Here is a 20849-nt window from a genome sequence, read left to right on the forward strand (position 1 = left end):
TATCACTTAAATAATATTAAACAGGTCAGCCAATCAAAACCTTTTGAAAAACACTCAAGACCTGCTGAAACTGTCAAACACACATTCATTTGCCTTTTGTTTACATTAGCAGAGACACTTTGGAGACATTTAGTTGTACATTTTCTTTCCAAATTGTATGACTTTACTGTTCCACATGGACTCCTGGCATGGGCAGGAAGTGTTTCCCACGCTGACTTTAGCCTGGCAGCCAATGGGAAGCAGTGGCAGGTGACACATGCAGGTACTGTACTGTAGATAGCGATGCCTTTAGAAGCGAATACACGTTAGAACTACCTTTCTCACTATTATAACCTCTACTAATATTCTCGGTGTAAAGGAAGTTCAGTCCTGGTTTGAAAATGATGGTTGCTTCATTTATTAATTTATTTATTGATGATCACATCCTATCCCAGACATGCTGTACTCTAGCTCTTTTTCTCTACATTTACAGTATACACCGTCATGCCTTTACGTCTTTCACTTCAATCCATGCATGGCACCCCTGGCATACGGCTATTATTGGAGGTGGGCCTCGGGGGGGGGGTGAGGTTGTTATAAGGGGACAAAAGCACTCTCTCCCTCCTTGCTCCTGTTAATGCCCCCGACATGTATAGCATGATGTAACTCCAGCCTTTGTATAAAGTGACCAGTTACTCTTAAAACTGGAAGAAAAAGATCCACATAGATATTGTTCATATTTTTAAAAAAAAAAAGTCATTAAAAATGGAAAAACAAATAAAAGTAGTTTGGAGAAAAAAAATGATTTAAAAAGGAAACAAATGGCGTGATGAGTGCAGTAATTTATAGAGGGATAGCTGTGAGTATTCTCATTTCATTGTCAAGGCAACTGGGCTGTTGTGGTTGACTTAGAAGCCACCTTGCAGGGGGACAGATAAGTAGTGTCGTTGTTTTTTACACACCAACACTCAGGCTAATAATTGTCACGTCTGAAACCAATCATTTCGATGCATCTTCTGTGAACACGAGGTCGCGCACATTATGACGTCACAAATATACGACATTACCATAGGAGAGGGGAGGGGTTGAGGAGTTGGGCACAACTTGAGCCACAAACACAACAGATGGACCAACGCGGCCATTATTATCGGCGGATTTCTTTATTATCTGATTTATCTGTTTGTAGTGATGGCAAAATAAAGCTTCATGAAGCACTTGTGATTTTTTTTAAGTCCCCTAGATGGTGCTCTTGGTTTAAATATAAAGCCTTGTGCAATGGAAATGTATTAAATTTCCACTGCATCTTCCAACCAAGAGCACCATCTAGGGGACTTAAAAAAAAATCACAAGTGCTTCATGAAGCTTCATTTTGCCATCACTATCTGTTTGACGTCAAATTGGCCGATAATTGCCGATAATTATCGGCTACCGATATTATCGTTCATCCCTAGTATGAACCAATGACGAAACTTGTTGAGAGACAAAATGGCTTTTAAGACAACCAGAACAGTCCAATTGCGAGTGATGGGGAAAATAAAGCACTTGCTTTTTTTTTCTTGCTTTTTTTTTTGTAATTAGATGGTGCTCTTGGTTTAAAGAGACAGGCGAGTGCAATGGAAATTGATTACACTTCACAGGCATGTTTAAACCCAAGAGTTTCAACTAGAGGAGTCAAAAAATATCACAGGTGTTTCATGAAGCTTCATTTGTCCATCACTACCAGTTGCGATCGATTCAATGCCTTGCGCTCTTGGATGCAACCAACTACTGTTTAATCAAGGTTTTGAAAGTTGAACGGTTATGAAGAAAGCTCCTGGAAAGACACAATCGTAGTTTTTGGAACTATTGCATTAACATTAATGTCAAACTATTTAAAAAATAAAATAAAAAAAAAGAAGTAGGATTTTTAAAAATCACCCTGTGTCAAGAATAGAACCGCAGAAATGAACATGGGTATTACATAATGGTCATGATGATCCTGTAATATTCTACAATATTTCCTGTGCTTTGTAGCTACAAAACTTTTTTTCTCTATATATATATCCCTTTTGTAAACTAAAAGATGTTTTGCATTTGGTTCCAGCTAGACAGCAAAGCTGATTTGGAGCCGCAGTGTTCTCAAAAAGACAAATGTGTTGTAACGCTTTGAACTGTGCCCCATCTCCCCGCTCTCTTGTTACTGTTTTGCCTGTTGCCCTGCGTTAGAACGCGTGTCCTCACTTTAGCCTGACTCAGAACGATTCAATTATATTACAACCATATCTATTTTTTATTATTTCAGAAAAAGGATCCGTTTTTTTTTTTGTGGGGGGGGGGGAGCACATTTCTTGCTGCGACCGCTTGCATGCTCTGTAAAAACATCGGGTTTTCCCTCCTCTGTTAACAATTCGTTTGACACACACCTTTCAGGTCTACAATGAAAAGCACAGTTCTCTCTCTCACACACACGCACACACTTACACACACACACAATGCGTAAATATCAAAATTTCTTACTTAGCCATGTCTTTGTTAGCCTTCATCAATCTATCTATGTTGCCCTCTCTTTCTTGTCCCATTGATTTACAGTTTGGAAAAGAGAGAGCAAATGTGTATAATGACATAATACACCTGTTTTTTTGGCATTCTTTTCTTGATGCTTTCATTTGTCTTTTTATACTATCTGTTCTCAAATCAGTGAATGCTTTTTTTTTCTGTGCAGCTTTTTTCTCTATCTCCCTCCTCTTTAGTGAATGGTTGTTATTTCATGTGGGATGTCTGTGATGGAAAAACCAATCGAATGTAGTGTTTACATTAAAAGCCACTGTTTTCATGACTACAAAAAATACTCAATGATTGGTCTTTTATGTACAAAACACCCTAAAACGCTTTCCTATTGTCATCTCACAGTACACTTTGCGCAAACGTTTTGGGACAGCTGGCCATGAAGAAGCTAAAATTGGAAAAAAAAATATTGATTTCCAAGATGAACTTTTTTTTCTTTTCTTTTTTTGCAAATTCAAACATCTTAAACATACCCCAAAGATCAAGAATTATACTACACATTTATATTATTTATATACATCCTACTTCCTGACTTAATTAGGCTGTTGATGAAGGCAGCCATGTCTCATGCAGGTGAACAGTTGGACACCCCTACCTCATGTACAGAGATGGGAAGTAACAAAGTACAAATACTTTGTTGCTCTACTTGAGTAGTTATTTTTCAGTACTTGTACTACAAGTAACTTGTATCCGTTACTCAAGTTTTAGTGTAAGGATTTTTTTACTTTTTTTTTTTTGTATTTATAATTTAGGCTACTTTTTACTTGTATCCGTTACTCAAGTTTTCGTATGACAATTTTTTAAAGTAATTAAATGGGAAACAAAACATGATTTTGAAAATTAACTTAATCAAAGGTATGTGGGGGAAAAAATCTAAGTTTTTAAACTGTATTTAAAAGCATTTACACTCAGGGCTGACTTCACTTCTGTTGGCATCTTATTCCATTTGTGTGCAGCATAACAGCTAAAAGCAGCTTCACCATGTTTATTTCAAACTCTGGGTTCCAGGAGTTGGACACATTTTAATTAAGTAGAGAATGTCAGTACTTTTCCCATCTCTGTCCATGTACTGTTGGGCCAAAGGCATGAATGGATTTCATCACCATGAAGACCAGGCAAGCAAGTAGCTTCTTCTCGTGGAAATAGAAATGGACTGCTTTGAATTAAGCCTTAATTATAGTATATGTCCATATTTGTGTGGACATGGACATTAGGGGCTGTATTTTCGTAGGAGTGGGCGTGACAATGCAGCAGAGGGTGTGTCATTGGAGATACGCCAGCTCAGACCATGTCTAAGTGTTTGCGCAGGGTACACAGCTGGTCTAATGCGTTTTTGGTCAATATGATCTGTGCGCGTGACCAGTGCACCAAATTTAAAGGGAAATCAGAGGAACCATTGGATGCAATTGGCCATGATTGAGGTCAGCATGATTGAGATCAGCTGTGACCACTCCCACAGTGGCGTGGGCCTCCTCTCAGGTCCGCCAGCCTGCGTTCATCTGTGAAATTACCAACACTGGGTCCACCCCGCCTCGTGGCAGACTTTCGCTATGCGCGTCGCAGGATTTGTGCCAGTCACAAAAATAGAACTGCACATCAGGCTTAGGACCATATTCACACTTTTTCCTATGTTTTTGAATGAGAAGGTGTGAACTTTGACAGGTACTCCTTGTATAGCTGTAATATGTATTGTAATGTTGTAAACCAGTAGCACCACCATTTGTGAACCGAAACCTTTGATAATAGCAATTAACATTGGCTTCATGTCTGAAACAAGATTGAGGATCCTGTCACATCATATTAATGAAAAACTGCTGCTCATTAATTGCATTTTAATGAATGCTTGCTGTTTTCCAGAGGGCGTCCTACAGCAGGCAGCCGAAGCCTGCTGCAATGACAGTGGGAGGATCATTTATCTTTCCTGTGATTTTTGGCCTGACATGATGTCTGAACCAAAAGCTTGTTTTCTCCAGTGTGCTGCAGATCGTATAGCTCACAGAGGAGAAAGAAGCCTGAGCCTGACAAACAGAATAGTCGATGATGTGAAGCAATAGGAGGCAGAGTCGTGTCGGACGTGTCTGGCAGAATTCCCTCATATGTGAAGACAGTGCTGGTGTAACACTTGCAAGGGAAAAAGCCAGTTCACTGGGTTCACAATGCTTACAGAGAGAATGTGAGTGATAGAGAAAAAAATAAGAGGCAGGCGGTGGGAAGAACAAGAGTTCTCAGTGGCATGCAGTATTCTTCCTAATTACTTGGGAAATGTGATCCTGTTGTCAGTGTTCATTTTTAACCACAGTATTTTTGCTGAAAATCACCACACGTACATACTACACTATTATCTATAATAGCGTGATTCATAACACAATTAAATAACATTGACAGCCCAGCACTGTCATTCAAAATAATTTCCACCACATTTGGGTAGGCCAGTTATAGTTTGTTTTTGAGCAAGCCAAAATAAAACATCTTATTTATCCAAGAAGCCAAACGCATTATAACAAAAAGTGATGGCAGGAAGAAAAAAACTCAAACAAATAGGCTTTACATTTTCTGCTCAAAAAAGGAGTGAAAAGAAGTAAATTTATTTATATTTATTTATTATTTACATACATGCCAAACTACTGTCACTTCCAAACTCAAAGGTAACATTACACCTATACAAGCCATATGTAGATCGCAATTTCTCATAGGAGTAAGAAAACCAATTTATATTACGGTACCACATAAATGAACAAAACTGTTTAATGCCCTCTTTTTTTTTTATCTTAATGTGTGGGGTCTGCCAAATATTTAAAAAAAAAATCCTCTTTTACCAAGCTTAAGATTGCTGGTATGACTGTCTCACAGCAAGATAGTAAAACGAATCTTATGATACAAGATTGTCAGGGGTTTGACGTCCTTGATCGGGAAGGGGAAACTAGTGACAAAAACAGCCCGAGTGTCTTTGTGTGTACTAGCACTTAAATTACACTATTAGAAATAAATATATTACCAACAACTGTAATGGAATTAGTGATGGGTCAAATGACACGGAAGCGCCGGCGTGTATATCGCGCACGCAGAGGGGAAACCCCGTGTCGGCGCGCGTATCCCTTTAAGAAAAATCACGTGACCGATGCAGTTCCTGTATCGCTTGGCTGCAAAGCGCCAAATTGTGTTTATAAACAAGCAAATGTGTGAAGTCGTTTGTGGGTTTTGTTGTATGGAGAGAATACTTTGGTTTGAGCTTTGCGTTGTGGTTTGTGTTTCGTTGGTTTTTGATATGGCATCATCTACTGAGAACATGGATCAACCGAGAAAGTGTTATACATTATTAACATGATTGAAATCTTTTATAGATGTGTAGAGTAGGTGAAATAGTGTTGAACTCAGGATAATTTGACCTTAACCTTGTTTTTGTCTAAAAATTCCTTCTCAGTGTTTTGCGCACACACATTCTGTTCGTGAGAACACACACATACCCTGAGAGCACCATCACTCACGGCCACTCTAAATCCAGTTCAATTTGTTTGTGAGATATTGTTTTGGGAAAAAAGTACCCTGAGAGTATATTTTGTCTAAAAAGATGAACACAGCTGCGGACTGTGTACGAAAATATTATGTAACATATTGTGTGAGAACCAATCTGTTTTACTTATTCATGATGGGAGGAGAAATAGGTGTTCTCTTACTGATTTGGATTCTTTAAAAGCTATATTCCGCAAAAGAGGGACACACGCGCACCCTGGAATTCCACCTTTTACATGATGTTCAGTGTTGTGTGACCGGAGACTTTCTGTAATAAATCATCCTTGCAAGGAGTTTTTCCTCATAGGATCCGTTGCAGTACTGGCAAACTCAAAGACTGAATTACCCAAATCTTTACAAACTTGCGATGAAATGTTTATGTACTCTGTCATCGTCGGTACCGTGAGAAAGGGTTTTCTCCAAAGCCGGAGAAATTGTCTCAAAGAGACGAAATCACCTCGGGCCAAACATGCTAAAGAAGCTGATGTTTCTTAATAAAAAATGTGTAAATTAACCACGTCTGTATTGAAGTTGCCTGCAATGCTTTTTTAAATCCAGCAGATGTCGCTATTAAGTGATACACTAACACTGTGTCAACACAGTTTAGGGATAGTGCCACACACCCCATGAGGCCTCACTTTTTTTTAAGTTAATTGCAATTTACCATTTTGATAATGTAGACACATTAAATAGCTCACAACAGCACTGTAGATGATTGTGCAAAAAATAACCCAACAACGCATTATTTTAATCAACATTTATTTTCAGATAGCCTTTATACCCAGATAGATCATCACTCCCAGAGCCAGGCAGCCCCCTTGTTCCAGGTACAACATCCCGTGTCAGTCTTGATGCAAGTGAAGCGTCGGGCTTGGTACCTATTGCCCAACATGTGGTCTGTCCACAAGCACTCCGTCGGGCTGGTCATGCAGCACGGGTAGGAAAAGCAGGATTTGATCTGTGGGTGAATAAGGACAGGAATTTCAGCATCATGTTCAATCACAACATTAGAAGATTGGGATGCCGTTAAAGCGTGGACACGTGATTGAGAAGGCATCGAGAATAAAAATATTTAAAGTCACTTGCCGTGCAATCGCAGCCCTTTTTGTAGAACCAGTGTAAAAGGTTCTTTTGCGTGGCGCCCAACGCATCCCACGGCTGATAGAAGTCACACGCGGAGATATGAAGCATGCCATCGGACTGCAGTCGGCCTGTAATGACAGGACATAAAAATAGAGGCTTTGTTAAATGTTTTGTCAATAATGGATCATAATACCGTAAAGCCCCAAAACTACCATAGAATGTGTCTAGTAATCACTAAAAGGCTTACATTTACATTAATATGGGAGAAAATAGTTGCAGCTTTTTATACCCATGAGTAGATATTCCGTGCCCTTGGTCAAACTAGCGCCACATGCTACATAGCTGGTTCGTGTGTAGATGGCCGTAAATAACTTGGAACCCTTGAAGTTCTGAAGGAAGAGCACTTGGTGAGAAGTTGTCCAATCGACATATCAAATTTAATTACCATTTTACCTTTGTCTGTTCGATGTCATACTTGGTGAGTCCTTTGTCTACATGTGTGCCAGGCATCACGCCAATAACCTTCGCCTTGATGACTAGAAAGACAAATTTTAAAAAAGATACATTAAACATTATGCATTTGAGGGGACCCTGGAACCAAATAAGTCGCCAGACTGTGAAACTTTCATAAACATACAAAATAAACACCAACCCAAATAACCTGCATATCAGTCAAACCATTTAAAAATATATGGCAAAAAGTGGCTTACCAACAACATCTTTTTGGCAAAACGCCTGTTGCGGATGCACGGGTAAACAGGTGCAGCCGGCTTGTGCTACTTGCTCCTGGAGCCCCCACAAGCACAGCAACACAAGGGGTAGAACAAGGTTCTTCCAGCTCATCGTTGATAGTTCAAGGAAACCAAGTCCAAAACAAAACAGCAAATTTGGCCAGTGTAAAAGAAGAGCTCAGTTCCAGCTGGTTCACTCTGCTTGAGTCAAAGTTCACGAGTGCCTTTTAATGGCTGCCGATCTGCCCTCAAGTGACATCACCTGCATACCCTAATGATTGTTTTCACCTGTTTTTCACCATTAAGCACAATTAAGCACACCTGAGTGCTTCTGCATGAGTGTGTGTGGTGGTTGGCCAATAGAGGGCGATAGGGAGCCACATCACCACTCACCAAGACATGAGAACAATTCACGAGTTTATAAAAAAGAAAAATCACGGCAAAGTCTTCTTTTTTTTTTACATTTCTTTCTAAATACGAAAAATGTGTCAAGGTGCATATTGAAAACATGTTCAAAGACTAAGAAACACTTTAGTCCTGAATTGTTTAGATAGGTCACTATCTACCGCAGTTTTGGGAGATTTTTTTTTTTACAGCCACCATCTTAGGTGCCTCTCACATGCTTCGTGCACATGCAGCTGTGAACATCGATCATCAACTTGTAATATGGCATTTTTGAAGAATTTTGCGACACGCGATAGTGGCAGTGATGGGTCAAATGACACGGAAGCGCCGGTGCGTGTATCGCGCACACAGAGGGGAAACGCCGTGTCGGCGCGCATATCCCTTTAAGAAAAATCACGTGACCGATGCAGTTCCTGTATCGCTTGGCTGCAAAGCGCCAAATTGTGTTTATAAACAAGCAAATGTGTGAAGTCGTTTGTGGGGTTTGTTGTATGGAGAGAATACTTTGGTTTGAGCTTTGCGTTGTGGTTTGTGTTTCGTTGGTTTTTGATATGGCATCATCTACTGAGAACATGGATCAACCGAGAAAGTGTTATACATTATTAACATTTTTAATTCTTTATTTCATATATTAACCATGTTGAAATGTTTTATAGATGTGTAGAGTAGGTGAAATAGTGTTGAACTCAGGATAATTTGACCTTAACCTTGTTTTTGTCTAAAAATTCCTTCATAGTGTTTTGCGCACACACATTCTGTTCGTGAGAACACACACATACCCGGAGAGCACCATCACTCACGGCCACTCTAAATCCAGTTCAATTTGTTTGTGAGATATTGTTTTGGGAAAAAAGTACCCTGAGAGTATATTTTGTCTAAAAAGATGAACACAGCTGCGGACTGTGTACGAAAATATTATGTAACATTGTGTGAGAACCAATCGGTTTTACTTATTCATGATGGGAGGAGAAATAGGTGTTCTCTTACTGATTTGGATTCTTTAAAAGCTATATTCCGCAAAAGAGGGACACACGCGCACCCTGGAATTCCACCTTTTACATGATGTTCAGTGTTGTGTGACCGGAGACTTTCTGTAATAAATCATCCTTGCAAGGAGTTTTTCCTCATAGGATCCGTTGCAGTACTGGCAAACTCAAAGACTGAATTACCCAAATCTTTACAAACTTGCGATGAAATGTTTATGTACTCTGTCATCGTCGGTACCGTGAGAAAGGGTTTTCTCCAAAGCAGGAGAAATTGTCTCAGACGAAATCGCCTCGGGCCAAACATGCTAAAGAAGCTGATGTTTCTTAATAAAAAATGTGTAAATTAACCACGTCTGTATTGAAGTTGCCTGCAATGCTTTTTTAAATCCAGCAGATGTCACTATTAAGTGATACACTAACACTGTGTCAACACAGTTTAGGGATAGTGCCACACACCCCATGAGGCCTCATCTGCCCATCACTTAAAAAAAAAAAGGATGGAAATTGTATTAAGTTAATTGCAATTTCAAACCATTTTGATAATGTAGGCACATTAAATAGCTCACAAAAGCACTGTAGTTGATTGTGCAAAATTGTCAGAAAATAACCCAACAACGCATTATTTTAATCAACATTTATTTTCAGATAGCCTTTTATACCCAGATAGATCATCACTCCCAGAGCCAGGCAGCCCCCTTGTTCCAGGTACAACTTCCCTTGTCAGTCTTGATGCAAGTGAAGCGTCGGGCTTGGTACCTATTGCCCAACATGTGGTCTGTCCACAAGCACTCCGTCGGGCTGGTCATGCAGCACGGGTAGGAAAAGCAGGATTTGATCTGTGGGTGAATAAGGACAGGAATTTCAGCATCATGTTCAATCACAACATTAGAAGATTGGGATGCCGTTAAAGCGTGGACACGTGATTGAGAAGGCGTCGAGAATAAAAATATTTAAAGTCACTTGCCGTGCAATCGCAGCCCTTTTTGTAGAACCAGTGTAAAAGGTTCTTTTGCGTGGCGCCCAACGCATCCCACGGCTGATAGAAGTCACACGCGGAGATATGAAGCATGCCATCGGACTGCAGTCGGCCTGTAATGACAGGACATAAAAATAGAGGCTTTGTTAAATGTTTTGTCAATAATGGATCATAATACCGTAAAGCCCCAAAACTACCATAGAATGTGTCTAGTAATCACTAAAAGGCTTACATTTACATTAATATGGGAGAAAATAGTTGCAGCTTTTTATACCCATGAGTAGATATTCCGTGCCCTTGGTCAAACTAGCGCCACACGCTACATAGCTGGTTCGTGTGTAGATGGCCGCAAATAACTTGGAACCCTTGAAGTTCTGAAGGAAGAGCACTTGGTGAGAAGTTGTCCAATCGACTTACCAAATTTAATAACCATTTTACCTTGGTCTGTTCGATGTCATACTTGGTGAGTCCTTTGCCTACATGTGTGCCAGGCATCACGCCAATAACCTTCGCCTTGATGACTAGAAAGACAAATTTTAAAAAAAGATACATTAAACATCATGCATTTGAGGGGACCCTGGAACCAAATAAGTCGCCAGACTGTGAAACTGTCAAACATACAAAATGAACACCCAACCAAATAACCTGCATCTCATTCAAACCATTTTAAAATATATGGCAAAAAGCATTCAAGTGGCTTACCAACAACATCTTTTTGGCAAAACGCCTGTTGCGGATGCACGGGTAAACAGGTGCAGCCGGCTTGTGCTACTTGCTCCTGGAGCCCCCACAAGCACAGCAACACAAGGGGTAGAACAAGGTTCTTCCAGCTCATCGTTGATCGTTCAAGGAAACCAAGTCCAAAACAAAACAGCAAATTTGGCCAGTGTAAAAGAAGAGCTCAGTTCCAGCTGGTTCACGATGCTTGAGTCAAAGTTCATGAGTGCCTTTTAATGGCTGCCGATCTGCCCTCAAGTGACATCACCTGCATACCCTAATGATTGTTTTCACCTGTTTTTCACCATTAAGCACAATTAAGCACACCTGAGTGCTTCTGCATGAGTGTGTGGTGGTTGGCCAATAGAGGGCGATAGGGAGCCACATCACCACTCACCAAGACATGAGAACAATTCACGAGTTTATTTAAAAAAAAAAAAAAAAAACACGGTTAAGTCATTTGTTTACATTTCTTTCTAAATACGAAAAATGTTTGAAGGTGCATATTGAAAACATGTCCAAAGACTAAGAAACACTTTAGTCCTGAATTGTTTAGATAGGTCACATGCCACCACAGTTTTGGGAGATTTTTTTTTTACAGCCACCATCTTAGGTGCCTCTCAAATGCTACGTGAACATCGATCAACTTGTATTATGGCATTTTTGAAGAATTTTGACAACACGCGATAGTGGCAGTCAGGCCTGTGTGCGTGTGTGTGTGTGTGTGTGCGTGTGTGTGTGTGTGTGTGTGTGTGTATAAATATATATACATACATACACACACACACTGGTAATATACATTTCATATGAACAATTATAACTAGAATTTCCATCCATTAAAATTTTGAGTTTTGTATTTACTCTACTCATGAGCTCATAATTGTAACCTTATAATAAATACATTTGCCATTTTCATTTTTTATAATGTAGGTTTTATCTAATTTCTGTTAAAAAAAAAAGCTAGGGACCCAACACTGACCCCTGAGGGACACCACAAGCAACACCAAGTTTATCGGATAAACGCTCACACATTTTCACATAGTGTTTATTCTGTTTAAGCAGTTCCCACTAGTGGTTGGCAAATAAAGCACTTTGATATTTTTTGACACCCCTACATGGCACACTCAGTAAAGATGCAGTGGAAGTGTAATACATTTCCATTGCACTAGCCTTTACGTTTAAACCAAGAGCACCGCCTAGGAGTTAAAAGGGGGGGGGGGGTGATCACAAGTGGCCCCAAAAATTTTTTTAAAGGTGGTACTACAGACATCAATTTGCTGAATGCATAAAACTGAATTTTGAATCGCTACTGCAACCTGTGGCCGAAAATGTTAACTGCACACATCCTTCACGCACACCCGCCAACAGGGCGGGAAAATCAAACCCTAATCCTTTCTGAAAACTATTGGCCAGAGGCTTTCAGGATTACCCATTGCGAACAGGTAAAGGTGTAATCAAATTTTATTTTAGTCGTTAATGGTCAAATAAGGCTATTGAGATTTTGACCAACTTTTTTTTTTCTGAGCCAAAACATGATTTAATCTTTGACCGATCTGATCAGAACTGACTCTTATGATCCTTTGCAGTCACTATTATGGGGTACTAATCCCCTAAATGGTGGCAAGGTAGGCAGAAGCAGTGGCAAAGAACTTGTGTCTAGCCGCTATTGGCAACTTTCCACTGTCACTCACATTGAGAAAAAAAAAACAATTCTTACAATATAGCAAATATTGTTACTGTGGGGTCACGTATCGGAACGTGAGTCCCCTGTGTCGTCTTACCCCAAAAATGTCGAATTGTCATTGAAAATATATTTTGGGGGCAAATTGTTACAAAGACAACTGCCAAGTTTCAGTTTGCAAAACTTCTTAAAGATGCTCAAGCTAGCATAAGTGAGCAAATTACTGCTACTTTATTCAAACCATGCTCAATTGTCAGAAAAGAACCTCAAAACACTGCATTGATTAAGCAACATTTATTTTCCCGTAGCCTTTCAAACCCCGGTAGGTCATCACTCCCGGTGCCAGGTACAACAGCCCTTGGCAGTCTTGATGCAAGCGGAGCTTCGGGCCTGGTCACTTTTGCCCGACATGTGGTCTGTCCACAAGCACTCCGTCGGGCTGGTCATGCAGCACGGGTAGGAAAAGCAGGATTTGATCTGTGGGTGAACAAGGACAGGAATTTCAGCATCATGTAAAGCAGTTAGCACAACACTGCATTTAGGAACAAAAAATGTTTAAAAAAAAAAAAAAGTCAGCCTTTGTGTTTCTACCGTGCAATCGCAGCCCTTTTTGTAGAACCAGTACAGAAGCTTCTTTTGCGTGGCACCCAACGCATCCCACGGCTGATAGATGTCACACGCGGAGATATGCAGCATGCCATCGGACTGCAGTCGGCCTGTAATGACAGGACATAAAAATAAAAGCTTTGTCAATAATGGATCATAATACCGCAAAGCCCCAAAACTACCATAGGCAATGTCTAGTAGTCACTAAAAGGATTACATTTACATTCATATGGGAGAAAATAGTTTCAGCTTTTTATACCCATGAGTAGATATTCCGTGCCCTTGGTCAAAGTGACGCCACATGCTGCAGAGCTGGCTGGGGTGTAGATGGCCGCAAATAACTTCGAACCCTTGAGGTTCTGAAGGAAGAGCACTTGGTGAGAAGTTGTCCAATCGACATACCAAATTTAATTACAATTTTACCTTGGTCTGTTCGATGTCATACTTGGTGAGCCTCTCTTCTACATGTGTGCCAGGCATCACTCCAATAACCTTCGCCTTGATGACTAGAAAGACAAGTTTTAAAAAGATACATTAAACATCATGCATTTGAGGGGACCCTGGAACCAAATAAGTCATCAGACTGTGAAACTGTCATGAACATACAAAATGAACACCCACCCAAACAACCTGCAAATCATTCAAACCATTTTCAAATATATGGCAAAAACTTAGCATTCAAGTGGCTTACCAACAACATCTTTTTGGCAAAACACCTGCTGCGGATGCACGGGTAAACAGGTGCAGGCTTGTGCTCCTTCCTCCTGGAGCCCCCAGCACAGCAACACAAGGGGTAGAACAAGGTTCTTCCAGCTCATCGTTGATTGTTCAAGGAAACCAAGTCCAAAACAGCGCATTTGGCCGGTGTAAAAGAAGAGCTCAGTTCCAGCTGGTTCACTCTGCTTGAGTCAAAGTTCACGAGTGCCTTTTAATGGCTGCCGATCTGCCCTCAAGTGACATCACCTGCATATCCTAATGATTGTTTTCACCTGTTTTTCACCATTAAGCATACTTAAGCACGCCTGAGTGCACCTGCATGCGTGTGTGGTGGTTGGCCAATAGAGGGCGATAGGGAGCCACATCACCACTCACCAAGACATGAGAACAATTCACGAGTTTATAAAGAAAAAAAACACGGCAAAGTCATTTTTTTTACATTTCTTTCTAAATACGAAAAATGTTTGAAGGTGCATATTGAAAACATGTCCAAAGACTAAGAAACACTTTAGTCCTGAATTGTTTAGATAGGTCACTATCTACCGCAGTTTTGGGAGATTTTTTTTTTTACAGCCACCATCTTAGGTGCCTCTCACATGCTTCGTGCACATGCAGCTGTGAACATCGATCATCAACTTGTATTATGGCATTTTTGAAGAATTTTGCGACACGCGATAGTGGCAGTTAGTTAGTGATGGCAAAATGAAGCTTCATGAAGCACTTGTGATTTTTTTTAAGTCCCCTAGATGGTGCGCTTGGTTTAAATATAAAGGCTAGTGCAATGGAAATGTATTAAATTTCCACTGCATCTTCCAACCAAGAGCACCATCTAGGGGACTTAAAAAAATCACAAGTGCTTCATGAAGCTTCATTTGACCCATCACTACAGTTAGTAGTGATGGGTCAAATGACACGGAAGCGCCGGCGCGTGTATCGCGCACACAGAGGGGAAACCCCGTGTCGGCGCGCGCATCCCTTTAAGAAAAATCACGTGACCGATGCAGTTCCTGTATCGCTTGGCTGCAAAGCGCCAAATTGTGTTTATAAACAAGCAAATGTGTGAAGTCATTTGTGGGGTTTGTTGTATGGAGAGAATACTTTGGTTTGAGCTTTGCGTTGAGCTTTGCGTTTCGTTGGTTTTTGATATGGCATCATCTACTGAGAACATGGATCAACCGAGAAAGTGTTATACATTATTAACATTTTTAATTCTTTATTTCATATATTAACCATGTTGAAATGTTTTATAGATGTGTAGAGTAGGTGAAATAGTGTTGAACTCAGTATAATTTGACCTTAACCTTGTTTTTGTCTAAAAATTCCTTCTGTTTTGCGCACACACATTCTCTTCGTGAGAACACACACATACCCTGAGAGCATCATCACTCACGGCCACTCTAAATCCAGTTCAATTTGTTTGTGAGATATTGTATTGGGAAAAAAGTACGAAAAGTACCCTGATTGTATATTTTGTCTAAAAAGATGAACACAGCTGCAGACTGTGTACGAAAATATTATGTAACATATTATGTGAGAACCAATCTGTTTTACTTATTCATGATGGGAGGAGAAATAGGTGTTCTCTTACTGATTTGGATTCTTTAAAAGCTGTATTCCGCAAAAGAGGGACACGCGCACCCTGGAATTCCACCTCTTACGTGATGTTCAGTGTTGTGTAGACTCTCTGTAATAAATCATCCTTGCAAGGAGTTTTTCTCACAAGAAGTCTATCTTCAATTTTTTTGGAACACGCAAAAGATGTTAAATAATTAACCTCTATCAAAAGCGAAAGTTTTCTCCCGTATGGGATCATTTTGATCTTATTACAGAGGTGAGTGACTGATGCCATCATAAAAGTGCAGCGTTATCTTTCAGAGAACACACAACGAACACAGGATCCGTTGCAGTACTGGCAAACTCAAAGACTCAATTACCCAAATCTTTACAAACTTGCAATGAAATGTTTACGTACTGTCATCGTCGGTACCGTGTCAAAGGGTTTTCTCCAAAGCAGGACAAATTGTCTCAAAGAGACGAAATCGCCTCGGGCCAAACATGCTAAAGAAGCTGATGTTTCTTAATAAAAAGTGTGTAAATTAACCACGTCTGTCTCCACAGTCTTTATTGAAGTTGCCTGCAATGCTTTTTTAAATCCAGCAGATGTCGCTATTAAGTGATACACGAACACTGTGTCAACACAGTTTAGGGATAGTGCCACACACCCCATGAGGCCTCATCTGCCTATCACTTAATACAATTTCCATCCTTTTTTTTTTTAAGTTCATTGCAATTTACCAATTGCAAACCATTTTGATAATGTAGGCACATTAAATAGCTCACAACAGCACTGTAGTTGATTGTGCAAAATTGTCAGAAAATAACCCAACAATGCATTATTTTAATCAACATTTATTTTCAGATAGATTATCACTCCCAGAGCCAGGCAGCCCCCTTGTTCCAGGTACAACTTCCCTTGTCAGTCTTGATGCAAGTGAAGCGTCGGGCTTGGTACCTATTGCCCAACATGTGGTCTGTCCACAAGCACTCCGTCGGGCTGGTCATGCAGCACGGGTAGGAAAAGCAGGATTTGATCTGTGGGTGAACAAGGACAGGAATTTCAGCATCATGTTCAATCACAACATTAGAAGATTGGGATGCCGTTAAAGCGTGGACACATGATTGAGAAGGCATCGAGAATAAAAATATTTAAAGTCACTTGCCGTGCAATCGCAGCCCTTTTTGTAGAACCAGTGTAAAAGGTTCTTTTGCGTGGCGCCCAACGCATCCCACGGCTGATAGAAGTCACACGCGGAGATATGAAGCATGCCATCGGACTGCAGTCGGCCTGTAATGACAGGACATAAAAATAGAGGCTTTGTCAATAATGGATCATAATACCGTAAAGCCCCAAAACTACCATAGAATGTGTCTAGTAATCACTAAAAGGCTTACATTTACATTAATATGGGAGAAAATAGTTGCAGCTTTTTATACCCATGAGTAGATATTCCGTGCCCTTGGTCAAACTAGCGCCACATGCTACATAGCTGGTTCGTGTGTAGATGGCCGCAAATAACTTGGAACCCTTGAAGTTCTGAAGGAAGAGCACTTTGTTAGAAGTTGTCCAATCGACATACCAAATTTAATAACCATTTTACCTTGGTCTGTTCGATGTCATACTTGGTGAGTCCTTTGCCTACATGTGTGCCAGGCATCACGCCAATAACCTTCGCCTTGATGACTAGAAAGACAAATTTTAAAAAAAGATACATTAAACATCATGCATTTGAGGGGACCCTGGAACCAAATAAGTCGCCAGACTGTGAAACTGTCAAACATACAAAATGAACACCCAACCAAATAACCTGCATCTCATTCAAACCATTTTAAAATATATGGCAAAAAGCATTCAAGTGGCTTACCAACAACATCTTTTTGGCAAAACGCCTGTTGCGGATGCACGGGTAAACAGGTGCAGCCGGCTTGTGCTACTTGCTCCTGGAGCCCCCACAAGCACAGCAACACAAGGGGTAGAACAAGGTTCTTCCAGCTCATCGTTGATAGTTCAAGGAAACCAAGTCCAAAACAAAACAGCAAATTTGGCCGGTGTAAAAGAAGAGCTCAGTTCCAGCTGGTTCACGATGCTTGAGTCAAAGTTCATGAGTGCCTTTTAATGGCTGCCGATCTGCCCTCAAGTGACATCACCTGCATACCCTAATGATTGTTTTCACCTGTTTTTCACCATTAAGCACAATTAAGCACACCTGAGCTTTTCTGCATGAGTGTGTGGTGGTTGGCCAATAGAGGGCGATAGGGAGCCACATCACCACTCACCAAGACATGAGAACAATTCACGAGTTTATTTAAAAAAAAAAAAAAAAAACACGGTTAAGTCATTTGTTTACATTTCTTTCTAAATACGAAAAATGTTTGAAGGTGCATATTGAAAACATGTCCAAAGACTAAGAAACACTTTAGTCCTGAATTGTTTAGATAGGTCACATGCCACCACAGTTTTGGGAGATTTTTTTTTTACAGCCACCATCTTAGGTGCCTCTCAAATGCTACGTGAACATCGATCAACTTGTATTATGGCATTTTTGAAGAATTTTGACAACACGCGATAGTGGCAGTCAGGCCTGTGTGCGTGTGTGTGTGTGTGTGTGTGTGTGTGTGTGTGCGTGTGTGTGTGTGTGTGTGTATAAATATATATACATACATACACACACACACTGGTAATATACATTTCATATGAACAATTATAACTAGAATTTCCATCCATTAAAATTTTGAGTTTTGTATTTACTCTACTCATGAGCTCATAATTGTAACGTTATAACAAATACATTTGCCATTTTCATTTTTTATAATGTAGGTTTTATCTAATTTCTGTTAAAAAAAAGCTAGGGACCCAACACTGACCCCTGAGGGACACCACAAGCAACACCAAGTTTATCGGATAAACGCTCACACATTTTCACATAGTGTTTATTCTGTTTAACCAGTTCCCACTAGTGGTGGGCAAATAAAGCACTTTGATATTTTTTGACACCCCTACATGGCGCACTCAGTAAAGATGCAGTGGAAGTGTAATACATTTCCATTGCACTAGCCTTTATCTTTAAACCAAGAGCACCGCCTAGGAGTTAAAAAAAAAGGGGGGGGGGGGCTCACAAGTGGCCCCAAAAAAAAATTTAAATGGTGATACTACAGACGTCAATCTGCTGAATGCATAAAATTGAATTTTGAATCGCTACTGCAACCTGTGGCCGAAAAATTTAACTGCACACACACCCTTCTTCACGCACACCCGCCAACAGGGCGGGAAAATCAAACCCTAATCCGGTCTGAAGCTATTGGCCAGAGGCTTTCAGGATTACCCATTGCGAACAGCTAAAGGTGTAATCTAATTTTTTTTTTAGTCATTAATGGTCAAATAAGGTTATTGAAATATTTTTGACCAAATTGTGACCAACTTTTTTTTTCTGAGCCAAAACATGATTTTATCTTTGACCGATCTGAACTGACTTTTATGATCATTTGCAGTCACTATTATGGGGTACTAAGCCCCTAAATGGTGGCAAGGTAGGCAGAAGCAGTGGCAAAGAACTTGTGTCTAGCCGCTATTGGTAAAGAACAGTCGGCGACTTTCCACTGTCACTCACATACGTTGAGAAAAAAAAAAAAAAAAAAAAAAAAAAACTTACAATATAGCAAATATTGTTACTGTGGGGTCACATATGAAAACGCGAGTTCCCTGTGTCGTCTTACCCCTTAGTTTTAGTCCAAAAATGTCAAATTGGCATTGAAAATATATTTTGGGGGCAAATTGTTATAAAGACAACTGCCAAGTTTGTTTGCAAAGCTTCTTAAAGATGCTCAAGCCAGCATAAGTGAGCAAAGCACTGCTACTTTATTCAAACCATGCTCAATTGTCAGAAAAGAACCTCAAAACACTGCATTGATTAAGCAACATTTATTTTCCCGTAGCCTTTCAAACCCCGGTAGGTCATCACTCCCGGTGCCAGGTACAACAGCCCTTGGCAGTCTTGATACAAGCGGAGCTTCGGGCCTGGTCACTTTTGCCCGACATGTGGTCTGTCCACAAGCACTCCGTCAGGCTGGTCATGCAGCACGGGTAGGAAAAGCAGGATTTGATCTGTGGATGAACAAGGACAGGAATTTCAGCATCATGTAAAGCAGTTAGCACAACACTGCATTTAGGAATAAAAAATGTTTAAAAAAAAAAAGTCAGCCTTTGTGTTTCTACCGTGCAATCGCAGCCCTTTTTGTAGAACCAGTACAGAAGCTTCTTTTGCGTGGCACCCAACGCATCCCACGGCTGATAGATGTCACACGCGGAGATATGCAGCATGCCATCGGACTGCAGTCGGCCTGTAATGACAGGACATAAAAATAGAAGCTTTGTCAATAATGGATCATAATACCGCAAAGCCCCAAAACTACCATAGGCAATGTCTAGTAGTCACTAAAAGGATTACATTCATATGGGAGAAGATAGTTGCAGCTTTTTATACCCATGAGTAGATATTCCGTGCCCTTGGTCAAAGTGACGCCACATGCTGCAGAGCTGGCTGGGGTGTAGATGGCCGCAAATAACTTCGAACCCTTGAGGTTCTGAAGGAAGAGCACTTTGTGAGAAGTTGTCCAATCGACATACCAAATTTAATTACAATTTTACCTTGGTCTGTTCGATGTCATACTTGGTGAGCCTCTCTTCTACATGTGTGCCAGGCATCACTCCAATAACCTTCGCCTTGATGACTAGAAAGACAAGTTTTAAAAAGATACATTAAACATCATGCATTTGAGGGGACCATGGAACCAAATAAGTCGCCAGACTGTGAAACTGTCATAAACACCAACCCAAATAACCTGCATATCAGTCAAACCATTTTCAAATATACTGTATGGCAAAAACTTAGCATTGAAGTGGCTTACCAACAACATCTTTTTGGCAAAACACCTGCTGCGGATGCACAGGTAAACAGGTGCAGGCTTGTGCTCCTTCCTCCTGGAGCCCCCACAAGCACAGCAACACAAGGGGTAGAACAAGGTTCTTCCAGCTCATCGTTGATAGTTCAAGGAAACCAAGTCCAAAACAGCGCATTTGGCCGGTGTAAAAGAAGAGCTCAGTTCCAGCTGGTTCACTCTGCTTGAGTCAAAGTTCACGAGTGCCTTTTAATGGCTGCCGATCTGCCCTCAAGTGACGTCACCTGCATACCCTAATGATTGTTTTCACCTGTTTTTCACCATTAAGCACAATTAAGCACGCCTGAGTGCACCTGCATGAGTGTGTGGTGGTTGGCCAATAGAGGGCGATAGGGAGCCACATCACCAAGAAGACATGAAAAAAATGTCATAAACCCTGAAAAAGCCATTTTCATGATTCG

At 40.5% G+C, this 20849-nt stretch overlaps 5 protein-coding genes across 5 annotated transcripts; all 5 read right to left on the bottom strand.

Annotated features, from left to right (window-relative positions):
- Window positions 1–6775: 6775 nt before the first annotated feature.
- LOC144054203 (metalloproteinase inhibitor 2-like) lies at window positions 6776–8055 on the bottom strand. Its single transcript, XM_077569403.1, has 5 exons — window positions 7827–8055; window positions 7570–7652; window positions 7406–7505; window positions 7120–7244; window positions 6776–6991 (listed from the first exon to the last, which is right to left on the bottom strand). The coding sequence occupies exons 1-5, from the start codon at window positions 7957–7959 to the stop codon at window positions 6827–6829; spliced, it is 606 nt and encodes a 201-aa protein (XP_077425529.1). The 5' UTR covers window positions 7960–8055; the 3' UTR covers window positions 6776–6826.
- A 1802-nt stretch (window positions 8056–9857) lies between these two features.
- On the bottom strand, window positions 9858–11148 carry LOC144054204 (metalloproteinase inhibitor 2-like). The gene is made up of 5 exons (XM_077569404.1): window positions 10917–11148; window positions 10653–10735; window positions 10489–10588; window positions 10203–10327; window positions 9858–10074 (listed from the first exon to the last, which is right to left on the bottom strand). The coding sequence occupies exons 1-5, from the start codon at window positions 11047–11049 to the stop codon at window positions 9910–9912; spliced, it is 606 nt and encodes a 201-aa protein (XP_077425530.1). The 5' UTR covers window positions 11050–11148; the 3' UTR covers window positions 9858–9909.
- A 1743-nt stretch (window positions 11149–12891) lies between these two features.
- Window positions 12892–14100, bottom strand: LOC144054202 (metalloproteinase inhibitor 2-like). Its single transcript, XM_077569402.1, has 5 exons — window positions 13910–14100; window positions 13642–13724; window positions 13478–13577; window positions 13204–13328; window positions 12892–13089 (listed from the first exon to the last, which is right to left on the bottom strand). The coding sequence occupies exons 1-5, from the start codon at window positions 14073–14075 to the stop codon at window positions 12943–12945; spliced, it is 621 nt and encodes a 206-aa protein (XP_077425528.1). The 5' UTR covers window positions 14076–14100; the 3' UTR covers window positions 12892–12942.
- Window positions 14101–16328: 2228 nt separating this feature from the next.
- LOC144054299 (metalloproteinase inhibitor 2-like) lies at window positions 16329–17601 on the bottom strand. The gene is made up of 5 exons (XM_077569581.1): window positions 17358–17601; window positions 17094–17176; window positions 16930–17029; window positions 16656–16780; window positions 16329–16527 (listed from the first exon to the last, which is right to left on the bottom strand). The coding sequence occupies exons 1-5, from the start codon at window positions 17488–17490 to the stop codon at window positions 16363–16365; spliced, it is 606 nt and encodes a 201-aa protein (XP_077425707.1). The 5' UTR covers window positions 17491–17601; the 3' UTR covers window positions 16329–16362.
- Window positions 17602–19325: 1724 nt separating this feature from the next.
- On the bottom strand, window positions 19326–20624 carry LOC144054298 (metalloproteinase inhibitor 2-like). The gene is made up of 5 exons (XM_077569580.1): window positions 20398–20624; window positions 20138–20220; window positions 19974–20073; window positions 19706–19830; window positions 19326–19594 (listed from the first exon to the last, which is right to left on the bottom strand). Exons 1-5 carry the CDS (start codon window positions 20564–20566, stop codon window positions 19448–19450), a joined length of 624 nt encoding a protein of 207 aa, XP_077425706.1. The 5' UTR covers window positions 20567–20624; the 3' UTR covers window positions 19326–19447.
- Between the last annotated feature and the right edge of the window lie 225 nt (window positions 20625–20849).

The sequence above is a fragment of the Vanacampus margaritifer genome, chromosome 6 (assembly GCF_051991255.1).
Source record: "Vanacampus margaritifer isolate UIUO_Vmar chromosome 6, RoL_Vmar_1.0, whole genome shotgun sequence".
Classification (NCBI taxonomy): Eukaryota; Metazoa; Chordata; class Actinopteri; order Syngnathiformes; family Syngnathidae; genus Vanacampus; species Vanacampus margaritifer.

What these genes read in the sequence shown, in the direction of transcription:
- LOC144054203 (XM_077569403.1), bottom strand. Translation starts at nt 7,959, where the DNA reads ATGAGCTGGAAGAACCTTGTTCTACCCCTTGTGTTGCTGTGCTTGTGG. An exon ending in ATGACATCGAACAGACAAAG is followed by an intron (nt 7,506 to 7,569) that starts GTAAAATGGTAA and finishes CTCTTCCTTCAG; the next exon opens with AACTTCAAGGGTTCCAAGTT. An exon ending in CACGGAATATCTACTCATGG is followed by an intron (nt 7,245 to 7,405) that starts GTATAAAAAGCT and finishes CTGTCATTACAG; the next exon opens with GCCGACTGCAGTCCGATGGC.
- LOC144054204 (XM_077569404.1), bottom strand. Translation starts at nt 11,049, where the DNA reads ATGAGCTGGAAGAACCTTGTTCTACCCCTTGTGTTGCTGTGCTTGTGG. An exon ending in CACGGAATATCTACTCATGG is followed by an intron (nt 10,328 to 10,488) that starts GTATAAAAAGCT and finishes CTGTCATTACAG; the next exon opens with GCCGACTGCAGTCCGATGGC. An exon ending in AAAAGGGCTGCGATTGCACG is followed by an intron (nt 10,075 to 10,202) that starts GCAAGTGACTTT and finishes ATTCACCCACAG; the next exon opens with ATCAAATCCTGCTTTTCCTA.
- LOC144054202 (XM_077569402.1), bottom strand. Translation starts at nt 14,075, where the DNA reads ATGCGCTGTTTTGGACTTGGTTTCCTTGAACAATCAACGATGAGCTGG. An exon ending in ATGACATCGAACAGACCAAG is followed by an intron (nt 13,578 to 13,641) that starts GTAAAATTGTAA and finishes CTCTTCCTTCAG; the next exon opens with AACCTCAAGGGTTCGAAGTT. An exon ending in AAAAGGGCTGCGATTGCACG is followed by an intron (nt 13,090 to 13,203) that starts GTAGAAACACAA and finishes GTTCACCCACAG; the next exon opens with ATCAAATCCTGCTTTTCCTA.
- LOC144054299 (XM_077569581.1), bottom strand. Translation starts at nt 17,490, where the DNA reads ATGAGCTGGAAGAACCTTGTTCTACCCCTTGTGTTGCTGTGCTTGTGG. An exon ending in TTGCCAAAAAGATGTTGTTG is followed by an intron (nt 17,177 to 17,357) that starts GTAAGCCACTTG and finishes TTGTCTTTCTAG; the next exon opens with TCATCAAGGCGAAGGTTATT. An exon ending in AAAAGGGCTGCGATTGCACG is followed by an intron (nt 16,528 to 16,655) that starts GCAAGTGACTTT and finishes GTTCACCCACAG; the next exon opens with ATCAAATCCTGCTTTTCCTA.
- LOC144054298 (XM_077569580.1), bottom strand. Translation starts at nt 20,566, where the DNA reads ATGCGCTGTTTTGGACTTGGTTTCCTTGAACTATCAACGATGAGCTGG. An exon ending in TTGCCAAAAAGATGTTGTTG is followed by an intron (nt 20,221 to 20,397) that starts GTAAGCCACTTC and finishes TTGTCTTTCTAG; the next exon opens with TCATCAAGGCGAAGGTTATT. An exon ending in CACGGAATATCTACTCATGG is followed by an intron (nt 19,831 to 19,973) that starts GTATAAAAAGCT and finishes CTGTCATTACAG; the next exon opens with GCCGACTGCAGTCCGATGGC.